The sequence below is a fragment of the Ambystoma mexicanum genome, chromosome 9, assembly GCF_040938575.1.
Source record: "Ambystoma mexicanum isolate Mex_15411 chromosome 9, UKY_AmexF1_1, whole genome shotgun sequence".
Classification (NCBI taxonomy): domain Eukaryota; kingdom Metazoa; phylum Chordata; class Amphibia; order Caudata; family Ambystomatidae; genus Ambystoma; species Ambystoma mexicanum.
This window is the reverse complement of record NC_090931.1, coordinates 681,099,264-681,120,221: the sequence shown is the minus strand read 5'-3', so window position 1 is coordinate 681,120,221 and position 20,958 is coordinate 681,099,264. Positions and strand designations below refer to the sequence as shown.

Below are 20,958 nucleotides of genomic sequence, written 5' to 3'. Positions count from 1 at the left end.
ATATTGTAGGTTTTCTTCTGGGAAGCGCAAGTATAGCAGCATGTCATCGGCGTACAATGATATCAGGTGCGGTCCTCCCTTCGTGAGGATCCCTATCTCCCCGTATTGTTGCCTGAGGCAGCTTGCCAATGGTTCTAAAGTGAAGATGTACAGCATGTCTAGTGGATCATGGTTTTGCCGAACTTCCTCAACCTCATGATGACGTGAGGAATGACAGGAACTGGAGGAAACGGGAGTGAAAACTCCCAGTCCACTACAAACGCATCTCTCAAATTCCCTGGAGAAGAACAGGTTGCACTTCCTGTTGACACTGGACGCAAACAGATCCACTTTGTTGAAGATCTCTTGAAGGACTTCCTGAGCTAGTTCGCAGTGGTGGGAGACACTGCTGTGACTGCTCAGAGGGTTCGCCATAGTGTTCTCTCTGACAAGGTGAACGCCAATGAGAGAGATCCCTTCCTGCAGTGCCCAACACCAGAGCTGCATTGCCTCTCTGCACAGTGGTAGTGACCCTAGACCTCCCTATGGCCACTGTGTTGATCCGTCATTATCAGAACATTTTTCCCCCATACAGAAGGAGGAAAAGCCATCAGCTCTAGTCTGAGTGCCCTGAGCTCCAAAAGGTTGATGTGTAGTTTGGACTCCAATAGAGACCAAAGACCACTGATCATCAGACTGTAGGCGTGGGCTCCCCAACCTGTTAGGGAAGAGTCTGTAACTACCAGTATCTCCGGCCATGGTTTCCATAAAGGTTCCGCTTTCAGGATGGGTGTCTTCATCAGACTCAGCCATTTCAAAAATAGAAGACATTGACTTAAATAAGTATTTCTTCGGGAGAGGTTTAAACACCTTCACTGGTTTTGTCGACTGCTTCGACATCAAGGAACCCGACCCATGACCCGATGGAGTGACAGAGGAACGAGGCCTAGAACTTTCCTCGTCTTGAGGCTTCGAGTCTACTCGAGAGGTGAAGGTTTTTATCCCGGGCTCGAGGGCGTGCAAGCAGAAACCTTGACGGACACCTTTTCAGCCTTACGAGGTGCAATGGGGTCATGGGCCTTCTTCGGGTCTTTGGAAGGGGCAGGAGAATCAGTCTTCTCAAATATCTAAAATCTGGAGGCAAAACTCCTCCCACTCGGCCTTAGATGCCGACTTACCTCGGCAAGATGCTATGCATTCGGGAAAGGAGTCCAAGGACATCGAACTGGATCTATGCAGCTTTTTCTTGGCCTTCTTAGGAGAAGCCAAGGATGACGAGTGGCGCAACCCACTTTGAGACCGCGTTTCATGGAGCGCTTCTGTGGTGGTGAATCCTCCCTCGGGCTCCTTTCATCAGAAGATCTTTTCTTCGAAGGAGTCGTCGACAGGGCTTTAGATGAGGGTCTAACCGAAGCAAGTTTCCCCTTCCTCTCTTTTAGCGTCTTTCCTGTCATGCACCGACATGAACCGAAGTCTTCAGTCTTGTGCTCGAGCCTGAGAGAGCAGAGACAAACATGGTGTGGGTCAGTGATCGAATTCTTAGCCCCACAATACGTGCATTTCTTGAATCCAGTTTTTGGAGTCGATATTTTCAAACAACTGTTGAAACGCCAATTGAGTGAACCAATCCGAAGCGAACTGTGCAGCGGAAAGACAGAACTGAAGTAAAGGGCACAGTGCATGCTATATATACAGATGGTGACGTCGTACTAGAGGATGGATGGAGGCTGTCGAGGGGCACGAGTCGACGACAAAGCACAGCATCCTCTACTGGGAAAGCACATTTTCCGCAGCAGCTGCTGCTAGAAGTAGATATCAAAGATGAGGAATATGTGGGAGGACACAATCCATTTGAATGAGGGAAGTAGTGTCTACTCTGTGTGTACTAGGGCTTGCCATCAAAGTGGGATCCAGTGGGTGCACTCTGCTAAGAGATATGGAAAATGGTGGTTTTGTTTAAAGGACAACTTTTGAACATAGCGGAATCCTGGGCTTAGCAATACAAAGTTCAAATTAAATGTGGTACAAATTAGATTATTCCGCACTGGATTGATCCAAGTGGAAGTTTGGATCTATGCTAGTGCTCGCACTTAGCCAGTCATGGAGTGATAAATGAATAAAAGAAGCTAAGCGATTCTTGTTTTTTGTGAAACCAAGCCAAGCTTTATTTCCATGGTATCTGTACAGTACTAGAAACCAGAGGCATACAAAAACCATAAACTATTCAGAGGATACACACATTTAGTCAGACTCTTCCGTTATAAACACTAATTTCTCTATCTGGTAAATCACTTTGATAAGAAGCACTGAACAGAGGTGACATCAAACAATACAAAATACTTCATAGGTACAGAAACCATGATAAAGGAACAAGGGGAAGACAGTACAAGACAAGACAGCAGTTACATAGTGATCCAAGGGTGTTCCTGGTGCACTAGGTTATGATGATGATGGGAGTGAAGGGATCAGGCAGACAGTATTTGAAGAAGGGGATTTATAAGTTAAGGGGTTGCAAGTCTGAGCAGTGATATTTGAGCCTTAGTGATTGGATGGAAAAGGCAGGTGTTCAGAGTTAAAACATCTGTGCAAACGTTCAAGATCAAGACCATGGACTAATCTGAACCCCAGTGTGAATTAGAATGAGCTGTAAAAATAAGCGAGCCTTACTGAAGGGGAGGTGGTTAGAGGTAGGTGAATTTAGAAAGGTTAAACAGTGTTCAGGGAGGAAATGTGGGACTTATTTAGTGTAGATATTAAGAGCAAAGTAGGTCCAGAAGGTTTTCTTTCATAAGCGCACAGCTTTCAGAGGATCAGCACTTTAATCAGAGTCTTAGAGTGTAAAGGGAGGTGGTAAACATCTTGCCAATGATGCTCAGATGATGGTGAGCAAGAAAATAAAGGTGGAGAATCCCATTCTGTGGACAAAATTAAATAACATGTTACAGGCTGGCAGAAAACAAATACATTTGGCAGGGAAAGCTATAGAATGGTTTTGTTGTGCGCTGGAAGGGAGGTAACAATGTTCATGTTCACAGGTGTAAGCATTAGGCACTGGAGGCCCATTCACAAAATATCAATCTTGCAACAGGATTGTTAATTAGGCAAAAGGGAGTTAATTTGAGAAATCCAAGGTTGGAGAGGAGAAAACCAGATATTTGGTTACAAGTTAATGCAGCAAATGATCTCTGCCAAATTCCCGACAGTCCATATACAAAATCGTTAGAAGGGGAAGAGAGGAATAAGCACTATGTGAATTTGAGAAGGATTGCATGCTGAAGAACTGAACAAATAGTCTTAGAAAATTAAGTGAGTTGGATGGTCTAAAGCTGAGTAAGGCAATTTGTAAGTGAGAAGCTGATTACAGCCCTTAACAGTCAGAAGAAACCAGACAGCTGTGCAGGCATGGTACTGGTCATGCATGTTTTGTTTGTTTTTACAACAGAATCCATCAAGCAATTACCAGTCTCAACATGAGATATGATAGTTCTCACAAGTTTGATATGGCGGAATAAATTATGCAAGTACTTGTACTGCTGCCCTAGGTCATGACCAAACACACACCTAGGATACCCATGGTCAGCTGGCAAGTGTTCGATGAGTCAATGACATTATTAACACATCTAAGAAAGTCTTTGTTAGCATCTGAAGCAGGAAGAGATTACACAGAACTGACAATAGAAAAAGAATTTTATTAAGGAGGTATTGTTTAGAAGGTTTGCATTCTTACTGGTGATGCACAGAGGGTACGGTGCGGAGCAAGGGCAAGAAGGAAGGTTGTGTCTGTATCGTCCACTGGTTTCATGGTAAATATTTCGAAATCAAGACAACATTTGAATCCTCCTTTGACCAGGCTCAACTTATAGGGAATTTGGAGTTGGATATACTAGGACCATCAATATCAGAATAGAGACTTGTTGAGCAAATCAGTGCGTGCAGCACAGATACTCCATCAGTCTTTTCTATGTTTATCATTATTGAGTTCATAGGTGTTAATACAAATTATGACAATTAAATGGTTTGAGGTGACTAGTTATCCTTCTCAATTCAGTAATATACACAGATCATGGAGAAAGGCCAGTTGTAGCCCATTTTGAACAAAAAAAGCAAGTCATTTCCCAGTGTTAAATGTCAGATCATGAGTAAATTTGTATTTAAGAACAATTCAGTGTCTCAAATTCACTAATTGCATGTGACTGGACTTGTACATACATGGATTCCTCAAGGGAAAGCATTCTGTAAGCTAACAATACCTGTATGTGCGATTCCTCTGGTTCACAGAGGCTGTTCTAACAGGACTCTGTTGCTGTGCAGCAGCCATATTACGTGTGGGACTGGCAACATAGTCATTTGGTACCACTGGAGGTCGGACTGGCTCAAGTGTGCGATAAGGAGAGTGGCGCCTATGAAGAAAAGGAAATACAACCCAATTACCAACTTGTGTTTTTCAATTTCAACAAGGATCCAAATCAGATAAGAAAAAACTCCTTGTGTATATGTTTCTAGGCAGGGATTAAAAAATATGTATAAGAAAAATCTCACCAGTTTCCATTTGGTGATGGAAGGCATCAAACTGAGAACCTCCTTAAAATCCAAACTTGTTGGTAACATTGCCACTTTGTACCAAGACTGCAAACCAATGCCTTTGCCCTACATTTTTTAGATTTGCCAGAGGAGCACATTCAGCACACTTGCATACATATATTTGTATGCAAACAAATGGAGACATGTACACAGACATACACACAAACACACATTAACATTTATACAAACATGTTATATGAGACAATGAGGAAAGGGCTAATCAAGTTGTACATACCTCATAACCTACTAAGGAGAATTCCAAGTGAGCAGTGTGCCTCACCTTCTGAAAAAGAATGTAGCTTTCTTTTTTATGTCTAGTATTTTTTTCAGAGCTCGGCATGAGAGAGGTCACTGCTAGAATCTCTCCCTTATGCCACTTCCTTGCCTTAATGGGTCTCTGTCAATCAGACTCTACTCTTAGTGGAGCGTTGTGCCTGCCAGACCTTCAGAATTGGAGGACATCTCTACCTACATAGTGGTGATTTTTTCACTGGTATTCAGAATTTCTCCACTCAGTTCCCCAGGGAAACTGATGCTGGATAGCCACTTTCTGCACTATTCATCTATCTGCATATGAGGCCAAGATACATTTCCACCATGGAGGCTATTAGGCATCTTAAACACACTGTAGACTGAACTCATAAATGACCAGATTTTTTTCTACCTGGGACGAACTGCAATTTACCTATGAATGTTGGTTAATAATTCTCTTTTGCCATCGACCTTCATGAAATATCTGCAGGTCTTCCCTGATCCAGTTCCGACATTGCTCAAGCATGCTATAGCATCCCCAAACCTGATAACTGCAAGCTACACCTGCTATGTCAGATCAAGCCTTGCATTCCTAAAACTGTTCTGCAGACTTCACTGTAGGCTTCATTCTTGTCCAGGCAGGAACCAAGAAAGTAAGAGATTGCTTAAGTTAACAGTTCCTCACTTGCACCCATGAGGGCAGTGCTTATGCTGCAGCCCGATTAATGTCAGGTTTTATGTGCTTTGGAAAAATTGACATCTGGGCGGGTTTTAGGTCCTCTAGAAAGAAGCAGACATATGTATGACAAAAAAACAATTCCACAATTGCTGGAAAAAGCTTATGTCATTACAAACTTTTAAAAGCTTTCCAGAATCTAGAAAAAATATTCAAGACATTCATTTTTTACAAGTATATTTGAGGAGGCCATGATAATGTAAGTCCAAATGCAAAATGTTGCCCTTGTTGTAAAAAGACCTTCCTGAAATCTTCATGTACATCACCAAGGAAAACCAAACTGTCAAACTTTACCATGTCAAGAGCCACATTAATAAAAGAGCTGCAGGACTGTGGCTGAAGGGTCTTGCTTACTATTTCATTAGCAGATTGATTTAGAGATTCAAAAACATTTCATGAAACCGCGTAAACCAGAAATCCTACAACCATTTTGATGTGACGAGACTCAGTGCAGATCTAAACATCTTTATCCTCTGTATATGAGAAAGTTTGGCAGCACTTTGGCAGTGTTGTAGGATGTCGTGGCTCTAATTTATCAATTTATTTATTGGTTATTTATATGGTGCTTATACAACAAGACAGTGTTTCAAAGCGCCAAACCGAGGAGAAGGCACTTGAAGGGCTATCATTTTCTGTGCCATGCAGCATTATGACACCATCAGTCACCCACATGCGGCAGCACTTGAAGGGCCAAGAGGTCCATGCCGAGTCTCCAGCATGCTGGGAGCTAGAGCACTTAAACAGCCTATGAGATGGCTCGTTCTCTTTGTTCCAGATTGGTCCATGGGCCCTGGTGCTCACCACGAGCCTGTCCAAGTTTACTCACATCATCCACTTTGACGATAGGTTTTCTGGACATTTTGAGGAGGGCCTCGGGGGGGAAGGGGGTTTAAGGATCACCAGGGTCCCAGGACTTTTCATTTCAAAATGTGTATACTAGATGACGGAAAATGTGGTAAATATGTTTAGGTATAGTTGGATCTTATGCTACTTATGCTAGGTGTGAGCAGAGACTCTGTATGTGCCAGTGAATTTACCACGGGAGCACTCACTGTTCTGTACTTTTTAGGAGCATGGGAAGTCTACGATCATTCACAATACATTTCCCCAGGACAGTTTACAGGACATGGAGGTGTGGTTGGTCAGCATCTTTACACTTTAGAATTTTTGTTTCACCGGGTGTCCAGGTATACTTTTACTAGCAGCACTGGCACTCTTTTAGATGTGCTAGATGTGGGTTTAGTTAATTTTATAAATTTATTTTTTGCATGAAATGGCTCCAAAAATATAACTTATCCTATCTCCACCTGGGCCAGCCCTTCACTTATGAAGAACTCTTTCTTGAGCACAGCCGGAAAAGACAACCTGTTGCAAGAGTCTTTGAAAGCATGTCGGAGGCCTCAGTAGATAAAAAATGTAGGCAAGTTTAATGTCAACATACCAGGTAGATTAACAGGCGAGAAGTGTCGAGAAACGTTCAGAAGTGACCTTCCTGAACCATCTTGTTAGTAGTCTGTGATGTGAAATATGAGATACTTAAGATTTTGGTGAACTCAAAAGTGGAGCGGGCTGTATAAATAGTTCTGCAGAGTAATGTCGTTGAAAATCTGTGGAACTTCAAACCTTTGTAGTCTCCTCCTTGCAAAAAGATTGGTGGGTGGGTGAAGCAACACATTGTTGACTTTCCTGGTCTATCAGCCAATATCATGTTTACTACAGACTATATGTTGTAATGTTAACTCAAAAGATTGCTCTTGATTATCCAATTTTTCCGATCTGCTTGTAGGGTTATACAACATGATGAGCTGTCCTATATTTATTTTTCTGTATTGTTACTATTTGTTCTCCATTAAGCAAATTTGGAAGGGTTCTGTCTGCTGTTGCATGTTCCAGGTGCAATATTAGAGAGGTGCATCACAGTGAATTTGGAGGACCCTCCGAACCTACCATTCTGCAGCAGTGTGAATTAAAGGCACTCTGGATTCTGGGAAAAAAGGCCTCTAAGGTTCAAGAAATCTGACCAAATTTGTAGCTTCTCATTTACGAGTATTGAATTGAAGATTAAATATAGACTGTTATGAAGACATCAATATATGGTATGCTGGAATATCCTAGGTCTGACGGGACCTAATGAACCCCGAATGATCGTGAGGGATAAGATATTATAAGTCACGCACTGTAGTGACTAACATACTTAGTCGTTAGTCCCCTTTCCACCATACTGCATGGGCATCCCTTTCAAGGGATGAGAGACGGAACCTTTTTCACCAGAAAAAACCTTCTTACCCTTTGAAATTTAGACTCGCGCAGGGGTGCGGCACTGGGAGCATGCGCTGCCCTGACTCCGCCCTCCGGCGCCACACCTCAGTCCCCATAGACGTGTCGACAATAGATTAACATTGCCTAATGACACCAGTTTTGTTAGGGGGGAGGATGGTGGGACGTATGGAGGAAAGGGAACTAAGGAATAAGAGTATGTTAGTCACTATGGTGAGTAACCTCTAAAGCAGCATCCAAACAGTAGTGCTTGCAGAAAGCCAAAGGGGTGGGCCATGTGGCCGCCCTGCTTATGACTTGCCAGGTGACATGCCGCTGGAATGCGATGGCCGTTGCCTTGGCTCTGACCGCGTGGGCATGTATGTTGGCAGGCAGTGGCTTATGCTGCCCCTCATAAGCTTCTTCGATGGCCGAGACCATCCAATGGGCTATGGAGGCCTGCCTTGGAGGCCTAATATCCCGGTCTAGATCCGTCGAAGGTGACGAAGTGTGTCTGACTTGCGGAAGCCCTTGGTCCTGTCCAAGTAGAAATACAGGGCACGCCTGAGATCCAGGCAATGCAGAACTCTGTGCCTCGTCTTTGGGCTCAGTAAAAAATGTAGGCAGCACTATCTGTCTCGGGAGGATAGCTCAGGGGCAACGTGCTCGCCTTGTAAGCAAGACGACATGGAGAAACACAGGTTCGATCCCCGGGTCCACACTTAGAAACCTCTGGGTATTAAGCGCATTATAAATATCATATCTCTTCATTCATATGGAACACGGAAGGCACCTTAGGTAGGAATGCTGAGTGCGTCCGCAGGACTACTTTATCTCTGTGAAACGTAGTATAGAGCTCTGAGGCGACCAGCGTCTGGATTTCGCTTATCCTGCGAGCCGAGGTGAGGCCAACTAGCAAGGCCATCTTAATGGTGAATAGCCTAATGTCCGCGGACTTCACTGGCTCAAGTGGTTTGTGCACCAGGGCACCCAACACTAAATTGAGGTCCCACACAGGGTGTGCCTCTTGATGGGCGGGTAGAGTCTGGCGAGCCCCGTTAGATGCTTCTTGACAATGGGGTTGGAAGTGGAGAAGACCTCTTCCTCTGAGTTTCTGTAGGCCACAATGTCTGCCAAGTAAGTGCGGCAAGTGTCTACCTGCACGCCCGAGTGGGCGAGGTGCGCTGAGATGGAGAGCACATTGTCCAATGTACATGCAAGAGGGTTGATATACATAGAGTCTTCGCAGTGACAGAACCTGGTCCACTTGCTCTTATACTGGGCCCTGGTAGTTCTGCTCCTAGTGCCCTGAATGAGCTCTAGATTAGCCTGAGGCAGGCTGAGGTGTCCTAGCGTGACCTTCTCAGAAACCACGCTGTGAGGGTTAGTTTCTGTGGCCCTGCTGCACCAAAAGATGTGCTGGGCCCGTCAGAAGGTGAATGGGAGGTCTCTCCGAGAGGCTGAGCAGCTCCGACAACCATGGCCTGGCTGGCTACCACAGAGCTATCAGAATGATGCTCAGCTGGCGAGACTCCTTGATCTTGTATATCACCCTGTGTATCAGCGGCGTGGGCGGGAAGGCGTATGCTGTCATGCCGTTCCACTGAATCTGAAAGGCGTCGACCAGGAGGCAAACTGTTGGCACTTCCTGTTGTGCCAGTAGGGAAAGAGGTCGCCATCTCCTGTAGATCTCCTGCAGAACAAGGTCGTTTAGCTGCCACTCGTAATTGTCCGCTCACAGTCTGCTGAGCCGGTCTGCCTCCAGGTTGGATTCTCCCAGAAGGTGGACGGCCCTGAGGTAGATGTTCTCCAGGGCCCATTCCCACATGCTAACAGGCAGTCTGCAAAGCGGAGGGGACCTGGTGCCTCCCTGCTTGTTGACATAGAACATACTGGTCGAGTTGTCTGTCTGAATGAGGACGACCTTGCCCTCGATAACGGGAAGGAAGGCTGAGTGCTAGCCAGATAGCCTTCAGTTCCAGCCAATTGATGTGGTACTCCTGCTGGGTCCAGGTGGAATGGACGCAATGGTTGTCCAGGGTGGCATCCAATCCCTCAAGAGAGGAGTCTGTAGTGATGGTGACCTGCGGGTAGGTTGTCGGAAGGGCTTGCCTGTCTGCAGGGTGCAGTTCCAGGACCACCATGTGAGGTTTGAGTGAAGAGAAGAAGGAACGATGATCATCTCCACCTGAGAGCCCCGTTCCTGGTTCCATGAAGCCACGAAGTGCAGCTGTATCCTCCTCATCCTGAATCTCGTGTGGGGAACAGCCAATAGTACAGCTGCCATGAGACCCAGACGGTGTTGGCAACACCAGGCCGTTGTCACTCCTCTGCCGATGAAGTGCGCAGTGGCCCTCCTGATGGCCATGATCTTGTCTTCTGTGGGGAAAACTCTTGGAGCCTGTGTCCCAGATGAGCCTCAAGAAGGTCAAAGTCTGCAGAGGCTGCATCTGCAACTTCTTGTGATTGAGTGAAAAACCCAGATCATGAAGTGTGTGTTCATGAGGGAGTGAGAGGTGCGGTGCACCGCTTCAAGAGATGAAGCCCTGACGAGCCAGTCGTCGAAATACAGATAGATGTGGTGTCCCTGAGCCCCGAGGAGGGCCGGCACTATATGCATTATCCTGGTAAAGACCCTGAGGGCAGAGTTGAGGCCAAAGGGAAGCACCTTGTATTGGAAATGGTAGCCCATGATCCTGAATCGTAGGAAAGAACAATGAGGTTGCCAAATCGGGATTTGTAAGTACGCATCCTTCAGATTGAGGGAGCACAACCAATCTCCCTTGCACAATGTCTCCGCTATCAAAGCTGGTGTAACCATCTTGAATTTTTGTAGAGGTAGGGAGAGATTGAGGGTGGAAAGGTCCAGCACAATTCTCAGGCCTGCCTCGTTCTTTTTCTGAATGGCGAAAATCCTGGAGTAAAAGCCCAAGCCTCGCTGGGAGGCTGGGACTTCTTCCACTGCCTGGCTCTCGATGAGCGACCGGATCTCCGCCAAAAGTATTGCTGTCCCAACCTGTGGGAGTGGAGGAGAAGCGGGAGGAGAGGGTGCGATATGTGGATACTAAAGAGAGGATCCAGGGGTCGGCACAATTCTGGCGCCAGAACTGTGCATGGAGAGCAATCCTGCCCACCACTGGAGACACATGGACCCGGAGGGGCGTTTCATACCTTCTTTCCCTCTGAGGCTGTTGCGGAGGAGGAGGAGGATTGGAAAAAGCCCTTACCGCCCTTTTTGTTGTTTGTGCCGATGTTGGGTCGGCGAACGGTCAGGCTGCCTGGACCTCCACTCTTCGAAGCTGCGGAACCCTCCGTATGTACGCCCCTTGTCCAAGCAGTGCTGTGACTGGATGTACGTTTTGGGCATGGTCTTTGTAAGAATGGATAAAACTTGGCGGTTTGAGAGCAGATTTTCTTTTTGTCCAGCTCCTCGTCCGTGGTGGAGTGGAAGAGGTCACCCCCTTCGAACGGAATGTCTAATATGCGTTCCTGGACATCCGGGTTGAATTCTGTAGCTCAAAGTGAGGCAGTTCTTCTCATGTCCGGGGCAATGCTGATGGCCCAGCCAGAGGTGTCAATGTGGGCCACAGTGGACTCCAGGAGGTCTTGTGCCATTATCTTGGCCTCTGCCAGTCCCGTCTTGAATCACGATTGGCTCTGCGCCGGAAGCTCAGGGAGGAAATCAGCAGTTTCCAACCAAAGCCTCTGGTTAATGGCTGCCAGCATGGCATCCGTGTTGGCTTGATGAAGATGCAGGGACGCCTTGGAATACAGCTTCTTCCCGTACGCCTCCAAGATGGTCTCCTCCTCGTCTAGCAGCACCGCAGAGGAAGAGGCCGAGTACGACTGATGTTCGGAGTATAGTGATGCCGTAGCAATCACCGAGGAGTGCGGCTGAGGGTTTGTTTGTTTTATTGATTTATAAAGGGTGCCACACCCTGGGGTATCTCGGCGCATTATAAGACAGCTTAGAATCACGGTAAATACATAAATAGTAGGGGCAGAACAAATGAGTACATAAGGTATGAACATACACACGCAAATGAGGGTTAAGGCAAAGGTAGGTTCAAGGCAGTACGAAAAATCAGTAGGAAAGATAAGGTTAGACTTTACAGAAGTCAAGGGATAGGTGCATTTTCAAGAGAAGGCGAGGTAGATGGATTCTAGTACTTTAAACGACCGGGTGGGTCGTGTCGTTCATGGATAGCCATTTTTTGGTGTTGGACCTGAAGCTTTGGAAGGTCTGGTCAATGCGCAGATAAAGGGGGAGAGCATTCCAAGCTTGGGCTGCTTGAACAGGGAAGCTATTGCTGCCAGCTTTTTTCAGGTTGAAGGGTGGAACCGATATGCAGAAGACATTGACTGACCTCGTCAGTCTAGATGAGGTTGTCATGGTGATTTTATCTTTTAAGTACTGCAGTGAAGCATTATTGGGGCATTTATGCGTAATGTAAACTAACTTGTAGTAGATCCTGTCCTTAATGGAGAGCCACTTTTGGTTCCTCCTAGTTTCAGAGATGTGATCTCTCCTTGGGATGCTCAAGACTGTTCTGAGAACATTATTTTGTAAGGTTTGGAATTTATTCAGTACTTGTTTATTTGCTCCTGCATGAAGAGCGTTGCAGTGATCAAGTTTTGACAAAATTATAGCTCTCGCTAGTATGATGCACCTGTTAGTGGAAAGGTAAGGTTTACAAGCATGTGCGAGCTTATATGTGTAGGCAGTGGCCGAGGCCATCACATTGACTTGTTTTCTGAGGTTTAAGGTGGAATCTATGTAGAAGCCTAGAGTTTAAGTTTCCTTGGCAGTTTTAATGATGCTACCATCTATGTTAAAGGATGAATACTGCATGTTTAGTTTGTTCATGTTGTTAGGGGCACCTAGGATTAGTATTTCGGTCTTCTCATCATTCAGACAGAGGCTGTGGGCTGCCATCCATGCCTGAATGATGAGGTATATATTGTTTAGTAAGGCAAGGTCCAAGTCATAGTTTCCGGATAGAGGTATGAGTATCTGGGTGTCATCTGCATAATTCGTGTAGACACCCAAATGATCCAGTTTGTCAAATAGAGGCTTAGTAAATACATTGTACACAGTTGGACACACATGAACCTTGTGGCACTCCACATGTAATGGGGACTGGGTCCGCAGCGGCGGAAGGCGAGAAGACTAATCAAACTATTACTTAGAAAGGATCTGATCCAGTCTGCAGCCTCTAGTGAAAAGTTTGCCGCTGATGACAAGTGTTCGCAGAGTATGTTATGGTCAACCAGATCAAAGGTGGCTGAGAAGTCTAACAAGAGGGGTAGTGCACATTGTCCATTAGCTTTCAGTTGATCGGTTTGCATTTTCGGATCGATTAAAGCATTTTACGTTCAGTGGAAAGGTCTAAAGTCCAATTGTCTAAGCCCGAGTAGATTATTAGCCTCTATGTAATGCTGGATTTGCATGTATGCCGCTTTATCAATTATTTTAAGTTAAAACAGTACAGTAGTTATGGGCCTGTAATTGGTTGGAATAGTGTGGTCAAGTGTAGCTTTCTTTAGAAAGGGTAGAACCCAAGCGTCTTTAAGGTTTGTAGGTACCTGGCACATCCTAAAAGAGGCGTTTATTAATTTTGTGATAAATGGGGCAAGGTCTCTGTCTGCTCTTTAATTATTTGTGCCGAACATATGTCGCCTTGGCATCTCGAGGGTTTCAGGGAGGCAATGATTTTTTCGACCTCTGACATGGTAACTTAGGCAAATTTGAATTTTTGGAGCATATTCAAGGCTAGGTTGTTTCTGTGGGTTCTGGGCTATCTCTGAACTACCAAGGTTAAGCCGTTTAGTTGCCATTTTGTTTTGTAAGGTAGACATTTCATTGGCGAGAGCACTTTGAATGTTCGTGCACCATTCTTTGTTTTTTGGGTAGGAGTCGTCACAGACTATGGGTCCCTCAGTATTACAAATAGTTCCTTTGTACTGGAACTGGCATTTTGAATCCTTTCATTAAAGGTTTGTTTGGTCCTGATAATCACGGCTTTGTAGTAAGCAGATATTTCGATTACTTTGTCTTCGTTTTCTTTTGAAGGGAGATTCTTCCATTTAACTTCCATTTTTCTTTTTTCTAACCTGAGAGCCTTCAACTGAGGGGTAAACCAGGTGTTGAGGTGAGCTTTAGGCCTGCTGTTTTGAAGTTTGAGTGGGGCAATAGAGTCTAAGGCGTGGGTCATGGTGTTGTTAAATAAGTCTATCAGTTCTTCCGGGTCTTGCGATTTAGTAGAATTCAAGGACAGGATCAGGATGGGCATCAACTTATCCACAGTGATATTATGTTTATTTCTGGTTAGAAGGGGTGGGACGAAGGTTTAGGTTTAATAGCTGGCCGGTTAACTCAAGTAGTAAAGATAATGAGAGGATGTCAGTCCATGTCTGGGGTTCAATGACCGTGATGGAGGTGACAGTTGTGGACGGCCAACCAGTCTAGTATTCTTCCTTTGTCATGAGTGGGTTGGCTGATTCTTTGCGCGTAGTCTAGTTCGGTTAGTGAGTCCCCAAGTAGTTTAGCTGCATGATCGTTGGGGTCTGAGAATCCCAAGTTAAAATCGCCTAACACTAGGATTTGTGAAGTATTTGGTATTGTCTGAGAATATGGTGATGATGTCATCCTCAAAGGTCCCGATAGGGCCAGGAGGTCTGTATACTAGGTGGATGGTTAGGGTACTAGTTTTGGAGGTGGCTAATTTGACTGTGAGAAGTTCACAGGACTTGACTGAGGGGGCGGTAGTTACTCTAAGTGCTAGGCTAGTCTTTGCGATGAAGGCGACCCCTCCACCTTGGTTCTCTGTCAGCTCTTAAAAAGGTGTAGGAGTCAAGAATGGCCAGGAGGAGGAAAGGCCCTGCGGCAGCATGGAGCCTGGTCTCCGAGATCGCCAGTAAGTCTAGTTCTCTTTTATTGATAATATTGGCTATATGTATTGCATGTGCGATGATGGATCTGGCGTTTATTAAAGCGCCTTTGATGAAAGGGGTTGTGGCCTGAGGTGGACTCAGAGTCTTTGTCTAGGTTCAGAGTAGATTTATTTGGCTGTGGTATTTTAGTTATAAGGTGCTGTGATCTCGGAACAATTGAAGCATAGTTGTTAGGGCATGCGGGTATACTTACTTTCTTATGGTGTATATCCGCTGACAATGCATCTCTGGTAAATATGGAGCCTAGTCTTTGTTTTCTAATGTCACTGCAGCAAGGTTGGTTAGCCGTTGGTTTAGTAGCGCATAGCTTGGTCCCTTGGCTAGTGGTAGGGTGAGATGTGTGACTAGAAGGTCTGATTTGGTTGGTGTGGTAGTTACTGGGTCTGGGTATTAAGTTTGGTAGGAATAAGGTTGGTTTAACCATATGCACGTGAGAACTTTGTTTTAAAGGTTGAAGACATTTTGTGGGTTTAATCTCCATGCTGGATTCATACTTGCTGGCTGAGGGTAGTTGAGCACTATGGCATAGAGGAGACACGAGATTAAAAGAAGCCAGTGACCTGCAGTATAGAGCTTGGTGGGGAACATACTATATTCGGAGCAGTCACAGGTGGACCACGGCTAATTATCTGAAATGCACTTGTTAGACAGTCTTGGTACGAGGCATGAGCTGTTAAGAGTTGTGGTAGGTCGTTGTCAACCTTACCAGTGTCGGTTAAGCGAGTACAAGGTGTAGGTCATTGAGTCAAGGTTATAATTGCTCCAGGGCTATGAGGGACGGCGGACGCTGGGTTCACTGTAAGGGGTTCGCTAATGTTAACAAAGCAGATGCAAATTGCACAACATGTATAAATAGTAGTTGCAATACTTGAAAAAGCAGGAGCGGCAGTTCTGATCACAATAAGGTATTCGCTAATATGAACAAAAACAGTTGCAGGTTGCATAAAGTATATAAATAACAGTTACAGCATTTGATATGGCAAAGGCGTCAGTACTAGTCACTATAAGGGATTCGCTAATGTAAACAAAACAGTTAATGATTGCGCGAAATTCATAGGTAGCAATTGCGGCACTTAATAGGGCAAAAACGTCAATTATAGTCATATAACAGATCAAATGGTGTGGTCTTGTAGGAGCAGCTTGAGGTGGCAATGTCAATCCCTCACTTAATATATGGGGCCTTAAATAACATCGTTCGGTCGTAGTAAATGAGTAGGTTCATCAACTGGTCATAAGGTGCAGGCTGGCTGTCAAAGGTGATCTAGAGGTCAGTGGAAGCAGGATAAGCCCTGCAATGACTAGCCATTGTAAAACGTAGATATAAGCGTGCAGAAGACAAGAAGGTATGGACCGTTTGAACCGCAGTCGGTTGGGCCAGTAAAAGGCAAGGAAAGGGGGCGGTGGCTCACGGTAGACACCGGCTATAGGTGAAGGATAGTAGGAGACAGCATGAGTAGTGCGCATAATAGAACAATGAAAATTATCATCAGTCGAACTGTATTAATAGTACATGTGGTCAGGGTGGGCCGATAGCAAGAGTGTATCCCCCTCCATCTGCCTGTACTTGGCGTCCAGGCGTCGATTGACTGGCTGGACCGAGTAGGGCTTGAGCCAGCCCTTCTTGGACAATGCAACAACGTCCTTCTGCATCGGGATCCCCGTTCTTGCTGCAGGACGTAGCTTGAGGACTTCGGCGAGGACACCCTCTGGTGGTTGCTCGATCTCGGCTTGAGGAAGGCCCAAGTACTCTGCCAGCTCTGCAAGACGTTAGTGGAAGGCCTTGGCTCACTACAGTGTGTCAGGATCCTCCTCCTCATCTGTGTCCACCTTACCTGAGGGTCCGGTTGGTCCGGTACCAGTGGAGGGGCTCTGGGAGGCGAAGGCTGGGGTGTGGAGACCGGAGCGGAAGGCTGCAGGGGAGGCTGGTACAGAACCGCATGCACAATCGGTTGGGGGGCCACAGCGGGTGATGGAGGCTGAACAGGGAGCAGGGGTGCCTGTACTGGGGCCTGCAGTGCTGGAGCTACCGGTGAGAGCACGTCCCTGAGGATGACCCCCACCCGCGGAGATTTAATGAGCCCGAGGAACCTTTCAAAGAATCTGTCCTCACAGGCCGAAGGGGGTGGCAGGCGATATTGACAGGGTAGCGGGCGGCTGCTGCAGCAGTTGCACACCCTGCCAATACAGACGCAGCGGAAACCTGCCTTGTGGAAAGGAAGGGTAAGCTGTAGGCCATGAAGCTGTCCCACCTTGACAAACGTTCCTCCACCTGCTCCCTGTCTTGGTGCGGTATCAGGCAATTGTCAGAAATGTCTGGCACGGCGGCCATTTTGTCGAGCTGCCTTCCACGTGCCTGCGTCGGGTTGCTTGGCTCACTGGGCCCAGACCCATCCAGGACTCTTGAGTGTGGATCATGAGGCCTACCCTGCTCCTCAGGCCGAGGCCTGGTAGGCGTTTCACCCTCGGCAGATCTGCCGGTAGAACTGCATAAAGGCACCCCCTCGAACTTGTTGCCGGTACTAGGGCGTGGCCCCTCAGCAACGAGCTGGTAAAATAACCTTCCGGTCCCTCAACACTGTCACCGGGAGCATCAAATAACCCCTCGGCCTGCTGGCCAGTAGCTGATATGGCCTTGGTACTCATGCTGGTATGAGGACCTGAGCGGTCCCTCCCGTGCAGGCGAGTCCTTGGGAAGGCGTCTCCCTTGGGGGATGCACTGCAAAAGAGCGGCCCTACCTTGGGCTTGGATCGTTGATAGACGAAGTCCTTTAGGTCTTCTGGAGGGGATCTCTGGAAGAGCTCCCTCCACCTGGCTAGTCTGTTCTTCAGAGACCTTGAGGAGAGAGTGTAGCACGTGGTACACGCTTGCCAGCCGTGGTCTGGGCAGAGGCAATGTAGGCAGAGGGCTTGGGGGTCTTTAGTTGGAAAGAGCCCGTCGCAGGATGGGCACCTGCTGAACCCAGTAGAAGTCGACATGCGCCGGGGAGGAGCACAATGCCTGAGAACCGAGTACCTGAATGATAAAAAGACAAAAAGACAGAAGAAAAGAAGTATCCGCACGTGGAATAACATGGCCGAAGCCAAACCCAGGAGCACTGGTGAATTCGGCCCGTTCCAGTCGATGCGAAAAAGGGGATTGGGGTGTGGCGCCGGAGGGCAGAGTCAGGGCAGCGCATGCACCCAGGTCTGCACCACTGCGCTCCTCTGAATTTAAAGGGGAAGAAGGTTTTTTCTAGTGAAAAAGGTTCAGTCTCCCATCCCTTGGAAGTGACACCCATGCAGTATGGAGGAAAGGGGACGGGACACAAGAGTACCGGTAGTATGCCCACTAGTCTAGTCGCCAGGATCTTTAGTATAGATCTTGCTATCAGTGTTGATCAGCGCTACTGGGCGGTATGAGCTACACTGCATCGGGTGTCTGCTTCAGAAACACCACTACTTTAGCTTGGTCCATGGACTCCGTAATACTACCACTCTCCTCAAATGAATCGTAGAGACATAAGTGTGGGGCAAGGATATTTTGGTTTTTGTAGAAAGCAGCAGTGAAGCCGTCTGGGCCCAGAGCTTTATGTGGGGGAGATTCCTATGGCCACACGGTTTTCTTACTCTGTAATGTCCCCTTCTAGCGCCTCCCTTTGTGCCGCTAACAATGAAGATAGCTCCACCGCACTCGGGTATTCTTTCTGGGACCCTCCATCAGTTTATCCGAGGCATAGAGAGCATCATAAAAGCTCTCAAAGCACCAGATAATTCCCTCAGTTTCTACTGTCTTCCCCCTCTCCATTCCAAATTTTCAGGATTGTCAGGGCCGCTCCCCTCTGTCTCAGCTGTCTAGCTAGTAGTTTACCCGCTCTGTCCCCCCACCCCCCACCCCCCACATAGAATTTCTGCTTTGCATACAAGAGGCTCTTCTACGCTCTCTTGGCCCTCAGCACGTCCAGCTGTCCGCTAACCGCCCTATAATATTTCAGTGTGGCTTAAGTTGGGCAGTTTCCCATTTTAGGCATGATGTTTTTAAGCTGAGATTCTAAGTCCTATTCCAGTTTTCTGGTTTGCTTGTCTCTGGGAACCCTGAGAAACATCAGCTTACCCCTGATTTCCGCCTTAAAGGTGTCCCCACCAGTTCCCTGTAGAAGTGACAGACATGGCGTTGTCCCAAAAGTACATCTGAATTATTTCCCCCACCATTGCCGCCAAGGAGGAATCCGCCAGGATCCATACAGGCAGAGACTATTGCCAGAGTTCCTTTCGGGTGTGCTGCATGGCAACCGTCGCGCCCAAGGGAGCATGGATAGTGCAATTGTGTCCAGGGCCGCCTCCCGAACTCGCCCCATTAAATGAGCGGACATCCAGATGTAGTCCATGCGGTACAGTGTTCTGTGGACATGTAAGTAGTATGTATGCCCTGCTCCTGCGCCCCTGCATGTGCACCTCAAGAAATGGTCCACTTTATGCCATTTTTCTGGGGAATTCAATCCCCTGATAGTATATGTGAGAACCTTCAAGGCTTCCTTAAAACCACCTGTCTCCCTCCTCCACCCCCTAGGGCTTTACCTCCTTATCCCCCACCTGTTGCCGAACGAGAATCGACCATCCCCTTTGTGTGTTGAAGACAATGCACAACTTTGGTCTCCCCCAGCCCCCTTTCCTCCGCTTTGCCCCTGTCATTCCATCACTGTCATCTCGACTGCGTGTACGGCAGTCCCCTCTCCCTTCCCCCCGACCAGCCCCAGCCCCATCCCCTTTCCATCCAGCCAATAACCCAGGCCGGTCCATGGGTCCTAGTGACAACATCGGGGAAAAACCCAGACCATGTACCGGATAAACACCAGAGTAGGAGAACTGCACAGATCGGTCAATAGCCCTTCTCCATAAGATTCCAAGACCACAAACACACTCCCCTATGCTACTTCCCTGCCACATTTCCCCGGTAATTCTCCCCCCCCGCAAACCACCCCCATCTTATTCTCTGCTTTATTCCGCTAGGGTCCCCAGGTTACTGGCCCGTCCTCTCCCATCTCCACGCGCCAATAGTCCTCATAGCCCCTGCAGCCGACTGCTGGTTCCTCTCCTCATCGTTACCCCTCCTGCGGCTAATCCTTGGTTTCACTCCAGCCTCTTGGTGCGCGGGCCGCTTGTTTCAATTTGCCAACATTGTCCACTCCCACCGCCACCTCTTCTGGGCGCCAAGGCCTGCGTCATATGGAAAAGAGGTCCCCCCCACAGCACCCGGGCGAGAAAACACCTAGCCCTTCCTCACTCGACATCATTCTGTATTGTCTCCCTTTCCATGTAAACAGCAAGACAAATGGAAGTCCACTTGTACCAGATTTTCTCTTGATTAAGGATTTTGACTACTGGTCCCATTACTTTCCTCTTAATCAATGTTGATTGTGCCAAGTCCTGGTACCGTTGGACCTCTGCCCCGTGAATCGTGCGGAAGGCGGCTGTGCGGGCAGCTGCCAGGACCTTTTCTTTTTGCAAATAGGATGCAAAAGCGGCCTTGACATCCCTCGGATGGGCCCCCCGATCCCTTCTCACTGGGCCCACGCTGTGAATTATGTTGAGACGGACCCTATCCGGCAGAACCTCAAGGAGCAGATCTGCAAAGAAGGACTGAGCTGTCATTCTGAGGTCTCTGTCCATGGTCTCCTCCGGGGCATTTGTAAGGCCTATATTTGAGCACCTAGACCTGTTTGAGGTCTTCGCACTCAAGCTCTTGGTTGTGTGATACCAGGGCAAGTTGTTCTAGTGCTTTGTCGGTTTTCCTAGAGTCCTCTACTAGTTCTTCGAGAGCCCACTCATTTGTGTTCACGCGTTCCCATAGCTTGCAAATGTCTCCCTTTTTTGTCTTGCACCTTTGAAGTCAGATTTTAGGGAGGTGAACTGATCTTGTAAACACTCTGATATCCTAGACTGGATGTCAGCTAGGCCTGCACCGGATCTTCCCTGTTAACTGCCACTGGGCTCGTCAATATAGCAGACCTGCCTCCTACTGCGACCTCGTTCGGTGGTAGCGTGGGCCTCAGGGTTTTCTGTTTGTCGAGCTGCCAGCACATGTCTAGCGTGCCCTCTGCCGCTTGGGGGCTGTCATTGAGTAAGCTGGAGCTTCCCTATTCCTTCCTTTGCTCTTATTTTTAGACATGTGCCATGCTTTAAGGTGCTCCTCTAGCCCACCAATGCTTGGGTTCGCTGCCCCA

General features: G+C 47.3%; 1 protein-coding gene across 15 annotated transcripts in view; it reads right to left on the bottom strand.

Annotated features, from left to right (window-relative positions):
* ABI2 (abl interactor 2) overlaps positions 1–20,958 on the bottom strand; it is a 1,586,546-nt gene that overhangs the window by 551,251 nt on the left and 1,014,337 nt on the right. For 9 of the 15 annotated variants that reach the window (XM_069615537.1, XM_069615533.1, XM_069615531.1 and 6 more), the window contains one exon: positions 4,230–4,379. The exons of the other annotated variants lie outside the window; for them this stretch is intronic. In XM_069615537.1, coding sequence (XP_069471638.1) covers positions 4,230–4,379 — 150 coding nt within the window. The remainder of the gene's footprint in view (positions 1–4,229; positions 4,380–20,958) is intronic. 15 annotated transcript variants of the gene reach the window in all.